This window comes from Ranitomeya variabilis, chromosome 1, assembly GCF_051348905.1.
Source record: "Ranitomeya variabilis isolate aRanVar5 chromosome 1, aRanVar5.hap1, whole genome shotgun sequence".
Taxonomy (NCBI): Eukaryota; Metazoa; Chordata; class Amphibia; order Anura; family Dendrobatidae; genus Ranitomeya; species Ranitomeya variabilis.
In genome coordinates this window covers 546,287,661-546,304,122 of record NC_135232.1, presented here as the reverse complement: position 1 = coordinate 546,304,122, position 16,462 = coordinate 546,287,661, and the positions used below count along the sequence as shown (strand labels likewise).

At 47.2% G+C, this 16,462-nt stretch overlaps 1 protein-coding gene across 1 annotated transcript in view; it reads right to left on the bottom strand.

Moving 5' to 3' along the window:
* Positions 1-967: 967 nt before the first annotated feature.
* SLC27A3 (solute carrier family 27 member 3) overlaps positions 968-16,462 on the bottom strand; it is a 66,835-nt gene continuing 51,340 nt past the window's right edge. Inside the window, exon 10 of the mRNA XM_077255026.1 lies at positions 968-1,592. Coding sequence (XP_077111141.1) covers positions 1,416-1,592 — 177 coding nt within the window. The 3' untranslated portion in view covers positions 968-1,415. The remainder of the gene's footprint in view (positions 1,593-16,462) is intronic.

The following is a 16,462-nucleotide window of genomic DNA, read 5'->3' as shown; positions in this document are numbered from 1 at the left end:
GCACATGTTATGATCATGCTCACGTCTGCACTCATATTGGGGAGCAGTTTTGGGCCATATAGAATCATTCTATGGGTGCGTGGTGACTAGTAATCCCCTCACCTGCATACTGGGATATGTAGATGAACTGTGTACTGTTGCGATTAGGAAACTTGCCATAGGTCGATTACTATACATGGCAAGAAAACGGATTGCTAAGAACTGGATATCAAGTTGAGTCCCTCATATCAATGGAAAAAGGAGTATATCTCAAAAGGGATAGAAGTAAATATTTCGATAAATGATGGGGTCCCTGGCTTGGAGGTAACCAGAGATCAGCCTCAATAGGATTCTTGTTAGATGTGTATCAGTTGCTATGGAATCACTACACAATGCGTTTACAAATGCCAATCGGCTGAGTGCCTTTCGACTTGACTGGTCTTGACCGGCCTGATTTATTCTGTTTTGTATAGTTGTACATCTATGATACGGTATTCCGAATAACAAATGTTAGGGGAGGGGGAAGGTCTTCATGATATGGGGGTTGGGGGGTTTAAACACCTTTGGTTGAGAATGCTATTTGTATATGTGTAACTGTTATAAAATTAATAAAAATTTACTTGATTAAAAAAAGAAGAGGCTTCTCACACTGCTGTCCACCCCATCGTTCTGACCCAATACATTGCGAGATCAGGGGGTGCTGAGGTAAGAAGAGGCCGCTCACACTGCAGTCCACCCATGTATCTGATCTAATTCTGGAGATACCAGGAGTGCCGAGGTAAGAAGAGGCTGCTCACATTGCTGTCCTCCCTGTCCATCTAAACACATTGAGAGGCCAGGAGTACTGAATTAAGAAGAGGCTGCTCGCACTGCTGTCCAGCCCGTCTATCTGACCTAATACTGGTGATACCAGGGCTGCTGAGGTAAGAAGTGGCCGCTTACTCTGTTGGGAAAGTGGGGTTTGCACCAATTGTCAGACAGAACATGATTATTACTTGGATTCAAGAAAATTATTTTATTGAAAATGTACTGCAGTAAAAAAGTTACAAAACGAAAAAATAGAAAGTGTAGCAATTACCCTGCAAAAGCAAGCATTGGAATACGTGCGTCTTCGGTCACATGACTATTTTATACTAGGAACTATAATCATGCTGGTTGAACTGGGCAGCAGCGATGAGGGAGAAGGCACTTCTGGCATTGTGCAGTCACTTCACATAGTCTGCAGAGGTCCCCATTTTCTGCCATTTCCAGAAGCAAAGAGTCAGTGAAGCAACGAAATGGGGAGTAGATGGGCAGCCCAAATCCAGATTAGGACCATGGTCTCTTTGCATCGCCAGTGTATGGAAGCTACTGATGGTGGCAACCACCTCAGGTTCCAACTTGAAACCCTAGGTGACAAGAGATGGACGATTCCTACACGGCTGCGGTCAGGTATGTTACAGTCTAAGGTCACAGTTGACGATGCGGGAGTGGAGGTCAGAGGTGAGAAGGCAGTAGGTCCGGGCAGCCTCGTCCAAGAGGTACAGCGGGTCCTTAATATGTGACAGGGAGAAGCCTTCCTTGACCAATCGCTGCTTTTGCTGCTTGAAAGTCCCCGTGGTCTCCATCTCATACTGCAGATTACAGACAAGGAGTCATTACAGCAAATTGGCAACACTAACATTGGTCACTGAGTTTATACCCACAAATGCCAATACCATATGGACCAGCAGTAACAGCCACAAAAGCGGGCAGACGGAAGCAACACAGCCGTAAGTAAACGAGTGAAGAACACAACATGGGCGTATCGGAGGTGTGCAGATAGTGAAGTGTGGAGGTAACACAACTGGAGCCAACAAGGTCATAACTAAGCGAGCAGAGAGGACACAATATGGGCGTATCAGAGGCAAGTGGACAATGCAGAGCGGAGGTGACACAACTGCAGCCAACAAGGCCGTAAGTAAGCAAGTGGACACAACATAGGCATACAGAAGGCATGTAGACAGTGAGAAGAGGCAGCAAGGTCGCAATTAAGGGAGCGGAGCTGACAACATGGGCATATCGTAGGCATGAGGACAGTGAGGAGTGGAGGTAACAACTGGAGCCAACAAGGCCGTAAGTAAGCGAGCGGAGCTGTCACAACATGGGCATATTGAAGGCATGCAGATAGTGAAAAGCAGAGGTAACAATTGGAGCCAACAAGGTCGTAACTAAGCGAGCGGAGCAGACACAACAAGGGCGTATCTTAGGCATGCAGACAGTGAGAAGCAGAGGTAACAACTGGGGCCAACAAGGCTGTAAGCAAGCGAGATGACACAACATGGGGGTTGCAGAGGCATGTATACAGTGAGGAGCAGAGGTAAAACAAATGGAGCCAACAAGGCTAAAAGCTAGCAGACACAACATAAGTGCACTGGAGACATGCAGACAGTGCAGAGCGAAGGTAACACAACTGGAGCCAACAAAGCCATAAGTAAGAGAGTGGAGTAAACACAACATGGGCATGTCAGAGGCAAGCAGACAGTGTGCAGCAAAGGTAACAACTGGAGCCAACTTGGCAGTAAGTGAGCTGAGCAGACACAAGATATGCTATCAAAGGAATGCAGAACAGAGGTAACAACTTGAGCCAACAAGGCCATAAGGGAGCGGAGCAGACAACATGGGCATACCAGAGGCATGCAGACAGCGAGGAGCGGAGTTAACAACTGGAGCCAACAAAGCCGTGAGTAAGCTAGCGGAGCAGACACAACATGTTTGTATCGGAGGAATGCAGACAGTGTGCAACAGAGGTAACAACTGGGAGCAAACGAAGTCTTAAGTAAGCGAGCGGAGCAGACACAACATGGTCGTATCTGAGGCATGCAGACAGTGTGAAGCAGAAGTAAAACAACTGGGACCAACAAGGTCGTAAGTAAGAGAGCGGACACAACATGTATTGGAGGCAAGCAGACAGTACAGTGGGATAGAGTCCATAAGAAAGCACGCGCTGCAGACACAATATGGGCGTACCGGAGGCAAGTAGACTGCAGTCGTAAGTTTGCATGGTTTGCACCCCGCTTAGGTGGCGTCATACAGTACAATATGCAGCCGGATGTGCTGGAGAGACTTCTGATCAGTCACCCGGGGCCGTGGCCAGAGGAGGGGGTTTATCTTATCACATGATCGACCTCAACAACTAAACTACAGGGACATAACTGTTTTTGACCTATGATGCACCACTAAAAGGGCGACTATGTGATTAAGGCCATTAACTGGCCGAAACGTCATTTGCCTGTTGCTTCACCAATCACTATAAACTCTCACTTGAAGCATATCTTTCAACTTGTACGTGTGCAGTGATTACATGAACTAAGAATAGGAAGATGACAGACCGTTAAGTCCATACAAGGTACAAGGCCAGTTGACACGAGAGTCACAACCTGGCTTTTCCGAACATCCCCATGGAGCCAGGCGACCAGCGGGTCACAATCCTGGCTTTCTCTAAATGCATCCATGGTCCAGTGATGGTCAGTGGAGCAGATCTGTATTCTTCTAACCGGAGCCGAAAATCTCTAGGTTGTTTTCTGTAGAATGATAGATCCGCGTCCCTCGTGATGGTGCCATGAAATTGGCTGCTGTCCTGTCTCTGGTCCTTTGAATGTATTTGGATGTCTTGGCAGAATCTCTGGCTGTCTCTCTCTGAGTCTCTCTATACCCGAGGCATGTAAGGCTACTTTCACACTTTTTTTTGGAAGTGCATCTGAACAGCAAGGTGGATTGCTGTTGAGGGGAGATAGAGAGAAAAAAAAAAAAAAAAATCTATAAATCTTCAGCACAGCGAGTGTGAGCGAGCTGAGTGTGACCTGAGCGTAAGTGTGAACGGCGGTAAGTGTGTGACTTGTGATTCAGTGAGGAGGTATTTGGAAGGCCTTTAACAAATACCCGTGTGAATTGGAGTGAGTTGCTGAATTGGGAGTAGCTGTATTCATAAGGAGTTAACTTAGGGTGGGGGCTCATAATTAAGGGGATATAAGGGGCAGCTGTTTGGGGCTCAAGTCCTTTTTGGAAGTGCATCTGAACAGCAAGGTGGATTGCTGTTGAGGGGAGATAGAGAGAAAAAAAAAAAAAAAATCTATAAATCTTCAGCACAGCGAGTGTGAGCAAGCTGAGTGTGACCTGAGCGTAAGTGTGAACGGCGGTAAGTGTGTGACTTGTGATTCAGTGACTTTGGAATCAGGGAGTTTCCAAGGGAGGAATTGATTCTGTTTTTTTTTTGTTTTTTTTGGTTTAATTAATACTTTGTATTTATTTTTAATTAACGTTTCTGTGTGGTGCAATCCCCATTAGGAAATGTGCTCCACAATTGTTAATGCCATCCAGTGTACATCTTGCCACATGTATGCAGTCCTTGACCAGCCGGTCGAGGGTGCATACTGCTGTGCGAGATGTGAGCACATTGTGCATTTGGAAACCCAGATACTGGATCTAAATGTGCAGCTGGCAACACTGAGATCCATAGACAATATGGAGAGGAGTCTTCTGCTCACAGAGCAGACGCTCAATGGGATAGATGAGGAGGGGGATGGTAGGATGGAGCTGCAGGACAGTGTGGCAGTTAGCTGGGTGACAGATAGAAGGCGGGGTAGAGGGAAGAGTGCCAGGGAGGCTAGTCCTGATCTGGCACACCCCAATAAGTTTGCTAAGTTGGCAGATGAGGGGGGTGCCAGTGCAGGGGTAGCACTGCTGCAGCCAGGCATGTCCTCTGAAAGCCGGAGGAGTGACTGCTCCAGTAAGGAGGGAAAAAGGAGAGCAGGGCAGGCCAGACAGGTGCTGGTAGTGGGGGACTCAATTATTAGGGGAACAGATAGGGCAATCTGTCACAAAGACAGGGATCGTCGGACGGTGTGCTGCCTACCTGGCGCTCGAGTCCGACACATCGCTGATCGGGTGGACAGATTACTGGGAGGGGCTGGTGAGGACCCAGCGGTCATGGTGCACATTGGCACAAATGACAAAGTTAGAGGTAGGTGGAAGGTCCTTAAAGATGATTTCAGGGAATTAGGCTGCAAGCTGAAAGCAAGGACCTCCAACGTGGTATTTTCCGAAATACTGCCTGTACCACGTGCCACGCCAGAGAGGCAACGGGAGATTAGGGAGGTTAATAAGTGGCTCAAGAATTGGTGTAGGAAGGAGGGGTTTGGGTTCCTGCAGAACTGGGCCGACTTCTCAGTTGGCTACAGGCTCTACGCTAGGGACGGGCTGCACCTCAATGGGGAAGGTGCAGCTGTGCTGGGGGAGAAAATGGTTAGAAGGTTGGAGGAGTGTTTAAACTAGGGATTGGGGGGGAGGGTATTCATTTTATAGGAGGGGAAGATAGTGCAGATAGAGACCTGGGCACAAATAAGGAAGTTGGGGGTGGTGGTGGCATGGGGGGTGGGGTTAGAACAGTTAGTAATTTAAGAAAGAATAGAGGTACAGAGAGTAACATCAAGTGCATGTATACTAATGCCAGAAGCCTCGCCAACAAAATGGATGAATTAGAACTAATGTTGTTGGAGCATAATTATGACATGGTGGGGATATCTGAGACGTGGCTGGATGAGAGCCATGACTGGGCTGTTAACTTGCAGGGCTATAGCCTTTTCAGAAATGACCGTACAGATAAGCGAGGGGGTGGGGTGTGTCTGTATGTAAAATCGACCTTAAAACCCATCCTGCGTGATAATATAGGTGAATCTAATGAAAATGTAGAGTCTCTGTGGGTGGAGATAAGGGGAGGGGGAAAAGATAATAAATTACTGATAGGGGTTTGTTATAAATCTCCAAAACTAATGGAAGCAATGGAGAATATCCTCGTAAAGCAAATAGATGAAGCTGCGACTCAAGGAGAAGTCATTATTATGGGGGACTTCAACTATCCTGAAATAGATTGGGGAACAGAAACCTGCAGTTCCAGCAAAGGTAATCGGTTTTTGACAACTATGAGAGACAATTACCTTTCACAACTGGTTCAGGACCCAACAAGGAGGGGGGCACTGCTAGACCTAATATTAACCAACAGGCCAGACCGCATATCAAATATAAGGGTTGGGGGTCACTTGGGGAATAGTGATCACAAAATAATAAGTTTTCATGTAACCTTTAATAAGATGGGTAGAAGGGGGGTGACAAGGACACTAAACTTCAGGAGGGCAAATTTCCAACGGATGAGAGAGGATCTTGGTGCAATTAACTGGGACGATATCCTGAGACACAAAAATACACAAAGAAAATGGGAGACATTTATTAGCATCCTGGATAGGACCTGTGCACAGTATATACCGTATGGGAATAAACATACTAGAAATAGGAGGAAACCAATATGGCTAAATAGAGCTGTAAGGGGCGCAATAAGGGACAAAAAGAAAGCATTTAGAGAATTAAAGGAAGTAGGTAGTGAGGAGGCATTAAATAAATACAGAAAATTAAATACATTCTGTAAAAAGCAAATCAAGGCAGCAAAGATTGAGACAGAGAGACTCATTGCCAGAGAGAGTAAAAATAATCCCAAAATATTCTTTAACTATATAAATAGTAAGAAACTAAAAAATGACAGTGTTGGCCCCCTTAAAAATAGTCTGGGTGAAATGGTGGATGAGGATGAGGAAAAAGCCAATATGCTAAATGACTTTTTCATCAGTATTTACAAAAGAAAATCCCATGGCAGCCAATATGACTAGTGATAATAATTCCCCATTAAATGTCACCTGCTTAACCCAGCAGGAAGTACAGCGGCGTCTAAAAATAACTAAAATTGACAAATCTCCGGGCCCGGATGGGATACACCCCCGAGTACTGCAGGAACTAAGTACAGTCATTGATAGACCATTATTTTTAATCTTTAAAGACTCCATAATAACAGGGTCTGTACCACAGGACTTGCGTATAGCAAATGTGGTGCCAATATTCAAAAAAGGGGCAAAAACTGAACTCGGTAATTATAGGCCAGTAAGTTTAACCTCTACTGTGGGTAAAATCCTGGAGGGCATTCTAAGGGATGCTATGCTGGAGTATCTGAAGAGGAATAACCTCATGACCCAGTATCAGCACGGGTTTACTAGGGACCGTTCATGTCAGACTAATTTGATCAGCTTCTATGAAGAGGTAAGTTCCGGACTGGACCAAGGGAACCCAGTGGACGTAGTATATATGGACTTTTCCAAAGCTTTTGATACGGTGCCACACAAAAGGTTGTTACATAAAATGAGAGTAATGGGGATAGGGGAAAATATGTGTAAGTGGGTTGAGAGCTGGCTCAGGGATAGGAAACAAAGGGTGGTTATTAATGGAGCACACTCGGACTGGGTCACGGTTAGCAGTGGGGTACCACAGGGGTCAGTATTGGGCCCTCTTCTTTTTAACATATTTATTAATGACCTTGTAGGGGGCATTCAGAGTAGAATTTCAATATTTGCAGATGACACTAAACTCTGCAGGGTAATCAATACAGGGGAGGACAATTTTATATTACAGGATGATTTATGTAAACTAGAAGCTTGGGCTGATAAATGGCAAATGAGCTTTAATGGGGATAAATGTAAGGTCATGCACTTGGGTAGAAGTAATAAGATGTATAACTATGTGCTTAATTCTAAAACTCTGGGCAAAACCGTCAATGAAAAAGACCTGGGTGTATGGGTGGATGACAAACTCATATTCAGTGGCCAGTGTCAGGCAGCTGCTACAAAGGCAAATAAAATAATGGGATGTATTAAAAGAGGCATAGATGCTCATGAGGAGAACATAATTTTACCTCTATACAAGTCACTAGTTCGACCACACTTAGAATACTGTGCACAGTTCTGGTCTCCGGTGTATAAGAAAGACATAGCTGAACTGGAGCGGGTGCAGAGAAGAGCGACCAAGGTTATTAGAGGACTGAGGGGTCTGCAATACCAAGATAGGTTATTACACTTGGGGCTATTTAGTTTGGAAAAACGAAGACTAAGGGGTGATCTTATGTTAATGTATAAATATATGAGGGGACAGTACAAAGACCTTTCTGATGATCTTTTTAATCATAGACCTGAGACAGGGACAAGGGGGCATCCTCTACGTCTGGAGGAAAGAAGGTTTAAGCATAATAACAGACGCGGATTCTTTACTGTAAGAGCAGTGAGACTATGGAACTCTCTGCCGTATGATGTTGTAATGAGTGATTCATTAATTAAATTTAAGAGGGGACTGGATACCTTTTTGGAAAAGTATAATGTTACAGGGTATATACACTAGATTCCTTGATAAGGCGTTGATCCAGGGAACTAGTCTGATTGCCGTATGTGGAGTCGGGAAGGAATTTTTTTCCCCATGGTGGAGTTACTCTTTGCCACATGGGTTTTTTTTTGCCTTCCCCTGGATCAACATGTTAGGGCATGTTAGGTTAGGCTATGGGTTGAACTAGATGGACTTACAGTCTTCCTTCAACCTTAATAACTATGTAACTAGCGTCGTACGACGCATGTCGCAATGCGTCGTTTTGGAAAAAAAACCGCATCCTGCAAAATTGCTTGCAGGATGTGTCTTTTCTCCATACACTTGCATTAGCGACGCATTGCGACGGATTGCCACACGTCGGACCGTCGGCTCAAAAAAAATGTTACATGTAACGTTTTTTGGTGCGTTGTGTCCGCCATTTCCGACCGCGCATCCGCGTCCGGAACTCCGCCCCCGCCTCCCCGGACATCACAATGGGGCAGCGGATGCGTTGGAAAACTGCATCCGCTGCCCATGTTGTGTTTTTAACTCACAGTTTGCGTCGGTACGTCGCAATGCGATGTGCGTCGTACGACGCTAGTGTGAAAGTAGCCTAACCTATTTTTAGATCTAACAAATGTCCGTCAGTCCAGCATCAAGATAAGGGAAACAATGGTGATGAGATCAAGTAGCATTATTTGATTATTTACTCTATACGCATAGTTTTACCCAATCTGCTTTCAATGTCAATAAACTGGCTCCATAATAAAATGCATAATTATCAGCAAACATCACTAGTCAAAGATAAGAGCACACTATGGTATATGAAATATCAGCTTACAAGTCACTATTACAGGCTTATACAAACAAAAGTATAAATAACAGCATATTCTTGGTTTGCTAAAAATAGTTGTCTGGGTGGCGTGTCCGGAGGAGGAGCTGAGTGGTCGAAGGCAGTGCTGTCTCTGCGCTTCTACAGAAGATTAGCCACTCACAGAAACACAAAAAAGCAGGGACACCCTCAACGCTCACAGCAGCCTCAGGTACATTCCGCTCGGCAATGGGGTGCAATACTAGGAGCAGAGACGCAGTGCTGGGCAAAATCGCGGTCTTTGTATCGGCACCCAGAAAAAAATAAGATGGCTGCAGCGGCACACAACATGCAGCTAATGGCACTGTGAAGCGCTCCGTACCGATTCCCTGCCGCTGGGTCAGACCTCACTGGAGAGGTGCATCAGCGGTCTGGAGCAGGCACAAGAGGAGATAAGCAGATCACCATGCAGGAGCAGAAATCATCAGACACCGCTCCACTCCCATCACAGAGGCCACTCTAAAGTCCCTACTAGGTGAGCTAAAGCAGGCTATACACAGTGATATCACCTCAGCCTTCACTGCATTACAGAAATACATTGTGCATATAGGGGACAGAACAGCCACATTGAGGAGAAGCTGGAAGAATTCACCACAGCCCACAACCACTTAGTGGACGCTCACAATGAGGTAGTTGAGATCACCGCTGTAAAACTGAAATGGCGGACCTGGAGGACCGCTCCAGACGCAACAATTTGCGCTTCAGAGAGATACCCGAAAGCGTTGCTGCAACGCATTAGAGGAGTTCCCAACTGATTTTTTTTTTACTGCACTAGTCCCTGAGGCGGAGCAATGAGACCTCATAATAGACAGAGGGCACAGAATTCCCAAACCCAAAAGTGCCCCCGCCTCTGCACACAGGGATGTAATTGCCCAACTTCATTTTCACCACTTCAAAGAAGCCAGCAGTAAAGCAGCAGCGGGCGGACAGGAACTCACGGAGAGGTTCAGCAGCATCCTGGTGTTCACGGACCTCTCCGCTGTCACCCTGAACAGGAGGTGGGAGTTCTCCAAAGCCACCAAGATCCTACGAGATAACGGGATCGCATACAAGTGGGGCTACCTGATGATCGTCACCAAGAATGGAGCCACATAGGTCTTAACTTTCCCCCCATCCCGAGAGGCCATGACTCTGCTGCAGAAGTGGTCGCTGGTGACAGTGGACGAGGATACCAGCTTCCCTCTAAAGAAGAAGATACTGCCCACCCTGATGAAGGAGTGGACATGAACAAGAGAGAAGACAGAATACAAGACTTTCTCTTCCGATACTTTAGCGATATCGGAATCGGAAGTTCCTATAGTGCAATGATGCACTATAATGGAGTGTGGGCGGTGCGTGGGCGGAGACTGCGTGAGTGTGTGCGGGCGGGGTCTATGTGTGACCGTGGGGGGTCTATACGTGCCTGCCGGGGCTCTGTGCGGACTTCCCGGGGCTCTGTGCGGACTTCCCGGGGCTCTGTGCGTGTGTGCAGGCATCGTCCGATGGGATTACAAGTCCCATCGGACGATGCCTGCTAAAGTGACAGTGATTGACACATTAGCCAATGATGGGACAGTAGTAGTCCCATCATCCCGCTAATGTGTTGAATGTAAAAAAACAAAACAAAACATACATACTACATACTGTACATACTACATACATTCAACATACTATATACTACATACAAACTACATACATACTACATACAACATACTACACACATACTACATACTATACACACATACATACAACATACTACATACATACTACATACAACATACATACTACACACAACATACTACACACAACATACTACACACAACATACATACAACATACTACATACAATACATTACATACATATAGACATACAGTACATTAAACATAGAGTTCATACTTCCCATTACTTGTCACTTTGTTCTCCGAAGCCAGTGTCATCTGTAAAAAAGATTAAAATAGTCCCTAGTCTCACTTATGGTATTGCGGTGTGAGAAATATTCCCACGCAGCAATTGCCATAAAGTGAGACTTTGAACTACAGTAACCTCAGTGATGCACTGCAGGAGCCATTGTCTGTCAGTGTGTCACTGAGGGTCCTACAGAGCAGTGACATCACCCGATGTCACTGTTCTATAGGGGAGATCGTAGTGGGACACTCGTTATTAATTGGACTACGGCGGACAGGTAGTATACGGTTTATTATTTTACTTTTTTTGCAGGCGCTGAAGTATGGTAAGTATGGGTAAATGAAGAATATTAAAATACTTTTTTCCTAATGTGTGTGTGTTTTATTTACCCTTTATTACTATTGGATTAATAACGGATAGGCGTCTTATTAACCCGGCTTAATGTCACCTTACAATAGCAAGGTGACATTAACCCCTTATTACCCCATATCCCACCGCTACACGGGAGTGGGAAGAGAGGGGCTATAAGTGCCGGAATTGGTGCATCTTACAGATGCGCCATTTCCGGGGCGGCTGCGGACTGGTATTTGTAGCCGGGGGAAGGGGGGCCAATATCCATGGCCCCTCTCTAGGCTATGAATATCAGCCCACAGCTGTCTGCGTAGTCTGGCTATAAAATATAGGAGGACCCCACGTCATTTTTTTGGGGGGGTCCCCCTATTTTAATAGCCAGTAAAGGCTACGCAGACAGCGGCAGGCTGATATTCATAGCAGGCTACAAATATTGGCCCCAGGCTGTCGGCTTTCCCCCTCTGGTGCAGAAAATTGCGAGGGAGCCCACGCCGTTTTTTTTTTTTTAATTCAAGGCTCATTAAGGCCTCTTTCACACTTGCGACGGTATGGGTCCTTCGCTATGCGTCGGACGGCTGACGTCCCGTCGCACGTTGTGAAATTTGTGCACAACGTGGGCAGCGGATGCAGTTTTTCAATGCATCCGCTGCCCATTCTGAAGTCCGGGGAGGAAGGGGTGGAGTTTCGGTGGGAGAAGGAGAAAATGGCGGACGCGACGGACAAAAAAAGTTCACATCAGGCTATGCTCACACGCTGCAGATTTTGCTGCGGTTCCACAGCGCTTCCGCAGCTGCGGGTCCGCAGCAGTTTGCCATTCGTTTACAGTACAAAGTAAACCTATGGGAAACGCAATCCGCAGTGCACATGCAGCATGTCAATTCTTTGTGCGGAATCTGCAGCGGTTTACACCAGCTCCATAATAGAAAACCGCAGGTGTAAAACCGCAGTGGAATCCGCGCAAAAACTGCGGTAAATCCGTGGTAATTCTGCAGGTAAAACGCAGTGCCTTTTACCTGCGGTTTTCACAAATCCGCTGTGGAAAAATCCGCAGACCTCAAGAATACATGTGTACATACCCTCAAAACTGCACCAAAAACCGCATCAAAAACTGCATCAAAACTGCACCAGTTTTTGGTGCAGTTTTGATGCAGTTTTTGGTGCAGGTTTTGATGCAGTTTTTTAGGCAGTTTTTTTGTGCGGTTTTTGATGTAGTTTTTGGTGCAGTTTTTGGTGCATAGTTACATAGTTATGAAGGTTGAAGGAAGACTTTAAGTCCATCTAGTTCAACCCATAGCCTAAATTAACATGTTGATCCAGAGGAAGGCAAAAAAAACCCATGTGGCAAAGAGTAAGCTCCGCATTGGGGAAAAAAATTCCTTCCCGACTCCATATACGGCAATCAGACTAGTTCCCTGGATCAACGCCCTATCAAGGAATCTATCTAGTGTATATACCCTGTAACATTATACTTTTCCAAAGGTATCCAGTCCCCTCTTAAAGGGAACCTGTCACCTGAATTTGGCGGGACAGGTTTGCGGTCATATGGGCGGGGTTTTCGGATGTTTGATTCACCCTTTCCTTACCCGCTGGCTGCATGCTGGCCGCAATATTGGATTGAAGTTCATGCTGTGTCCTCCGTAGTACACGCCTACGCAAGGCAATCTTGCCTTGCGCACGCGCAGTATGCTTTGCCCAACTGCGGGCAAAGCTGAAAAGCATTAGTGCGCATGCGCCGGCACACTATGTCCCGGAACACAGCGAAATACTTCCGGGACATAGTGCGCCGGTGAAAAAAACCGGATCCAAAAACCGGATCGAGTTGAAAAAAAAAAAAAAGATCAGTTTTTCCGCCGGATCCGTTAATTTCAAAATTGGCCGGATTGTGCTTGACAGCAAAAACCTGATGTGTGAAAGCAGCCAGATATATGGATAGATACTTCTATGTATCTATAGATGTATCTATCTATAAACATATCTATAGATAGATATATCCATAGATATATAATAGAAAGGCCGATGTTTCTAAGGCTACTTTCACACTTGCGTTTTTAGCAATCCGTCGCAATCCGTCATTTTGGGAAAAAAACAGATCCTGCAAATGTGCTCGCAGGATGTGTTTTTTACTCATAGACTTGCATTAGCGACGGATCGCGACAGATGGCCACACGTCGCGTCCGTCGTGCAACGGATCCGTCGTGTTTTGGCGGACCGTCGGCACGAAAAAACGTTCAAATGAACGTTTTATTGTCCGTCGCGTTCGCCATTTTCTACCGCGCATGCGCGGCCGAAACTCCGCCCCTTCCTCCCCGGACTTCAGAATGGGCAGCGGATGCGTTGAAAAACTGCATCCACTGCCCATGTCGTGCACAAATTTCACAACGTGCGTCGGTACGTCGGCCCGACGCATAGCGACGGACCCGTACCGACGCAAGTGTGAAAGAGGCCTTAATGAGCGTTGAATTTTTTTTTTTTTAAAAAAAGGAAAAAAACGGTGTGGGCTCCCGCGCAATTTTCTGCGCCAGAGGGGGAAAGCCGACGACCGGGGGCCAATATTTGTAGCCCACAGCTGTCTGCATAGCCTTTACTGGCTATTAAAATAGGGGGGCCCCCCAAAAAAAATGACGTGGGGTCCCCCTATATTTTATAGCCAGAAAGGCTACGCAGACAGCTGCGGGCTGATAGTCATAGCATAGAGAGGGACCATGGATATTGGCCCCCCTTCCCCCGGCTACAAATACCAGTCCGCAGCCGACCCGGAAATGGCGCATCTGTAAGATGTGCTGTAACGGGGTCTACCGTGCTGAAGTACCTCTTTCAGTACCACCCCGTGTTTCAGAAGGTCCACTCTGCTTTGGCTGGAGTCTGAATGAAGGACGCTGGCTGGAATTGCTTGGTTACATGGGCGCATATAAAAGATCACTGCTTCTCCACGTATTTCCAGTGTGACAACACTTTACTCACAGGACACAGAATATATCACACAGATACAGAGGGCGGGCCAATTGAAAAGCGGCAGGCCAGACATACATTACAATAGCCGCAGGTGGCCGGAGCCTGCCGATATTTACTGTGGGAATTACAAAGGTGGGGGAGGTCAGAAGGGGGAAGTCTTGTCCCCTCTGCCCAGGGGCGCAGCCTGTGGGCTGATGCATTAGGGACATGCATCTCACATGGAACCTATTATACATACATATAACTGCACAACATATTCTGGGTGCTGGGGTGTTCCGTAACACGGCTCCCCTTTTCAGCGACGCAATCAGCATACACAGTCTGATCCTTATCGGATCGGTTTGGGGATGACCGAAGTTTATGGGGTTAATACAAATTCCGTTTGTTGACTTAGTCCATCGGCGTTACCGTTTTGTTTGCCGGGTCTGTAGTGGATGGTGAAGTCCAGAGGTTGTAGGGCTAAACTCCACTGCAGTAATCTGGCGTTGTCTCCGGAGACCCGATTAAGCCAGACTAGGGGATTATGGTCCGTTAAGGAGGGAAAACTGTCGTCCATACAAATATGGTTGCAACTTTTTGAGTGCCCATACTACCGCCAGGCACTCCTTCTCGATGGCCGCATAGCTTACTTCACGGGGCAATAGTCCGGCCCAACTTGGCTCAGTACTGCCCCCAATCCAAACATAGAAGCGTCTGTGTGAACAAGGAAACGTTTAGTTGGATCGGGTGCGGCCAATACAGGGGTATTGGTGAGGGCGTCCTTTAGCTGGCGGAAGGCTTCCTCACACACTGGGGTCCAGGTTACCTGGCGGGGTTGGTTCTTACGGGTCAGATCAGTGAGGGGCTTGGCTACGCTGCTGTATTTGGGAATGAATTTCCTGTAATACCCCGCTGTCCCTAGAAACGCCATGACCTGGGTTTTAGTGCGTGGGGTGGGCCATTTGGCTATGACCTCAATCTTGGCTGGTTCTGGTCGCTGTTTCCCATTTCCCACCCAATGACCTGAATACTGAACCTCTGCATTGCCCACGTGACACTTGTTTGGGTTCAGGGTGATTCTGGCCTTGTGGATCCTGTCCAATACTGTCTTGTAGGTGATTTAGATGGTCTTCCCATTTCACGCTGTAGATGGCTATGTCATCCAGGTAGGCACAAGCGTAGTCCTGGAGACCATCCAGAAACCGGTGAGCCAGCCTCTGGAAGGTCGCCGGGGCATTCTTCATCCCGAATGGCATAACTCGAAACTGGAATAAGCCGAACGGGGTGACAAATGCCGACTTGGGAATAGCGTCAGGACTAAGGGGAATCTGTCAGTAGCCTTTGCATAGATCGATGGTGGTCAAATACTTTGCCCCCGCCAGCCGGTCTAACAACTCATCCACACGCGGCATGGGATACGCATCCGTCACCGTTTTCTCATTGAGCTTACGATAGTCTACACAAAACCGTGTAGTCCCATCCTTCTTGGGCACTAACACTACGGGGGATGCCCAGGGACTATCTGACTCTTCAATGACCCCTAAACGCAACATCTCTTGTCGCATCCCTTCTCGTACAGACTCAGGGACGCGGAAGGAGGGTTGTCGCAGGGGGGTCTGATCCTGGGTCTCAACCTTGTGTTGTGCCAGGTGGGTGTACCCTGGTCTCCCCGAAAACATCCTCTGTCGCTGCCTCAACAACGCTTCCGCCTGCTGTCTCTCCCGGGGACCTAGGTCTTCACCCAAGTGTACCTGGTCCCATGTTTTAGACTGAGTCCTTTCCCCTAAGACATCAGGCAAGGGAAGTCCGGCTAAATCCTCAGCCTCAGGTGCACAGATGGCCACTACCTCTTCACGGCGCTCCCGGTAGGGCTTCAGCATATTCACGTGGAACATGCGGATAACCCTGGGGTCGTCACAATCGGCGACATTATAGGTGGTGGTGTCAGCTATTTACCCCAGTACCTAGTAGGGCCCCTACAATGCAGCTTGGAACTTGTTCTGCCTAGTGGGCTCTAACACCAGGACCTTCTGTCCTATTTCCAAGGTGCGTTCTCTGGCCCTCCGATCGTACCCTACGCTCTGGCGCCGCTGGGCCACCTGCATGTTCCCACGTACAGCCTGGGTCAGCTCCTGTAGGTGGTCCTGGAATTCCAGCACATAGGGTACAATAGGTACCCCTTCTATGATGCCCTCCCCTTCCCAGTGTTCTAGCACTAAGTCTAGGGGTCCCCTTACCCGCCTCCCGTATACCAGT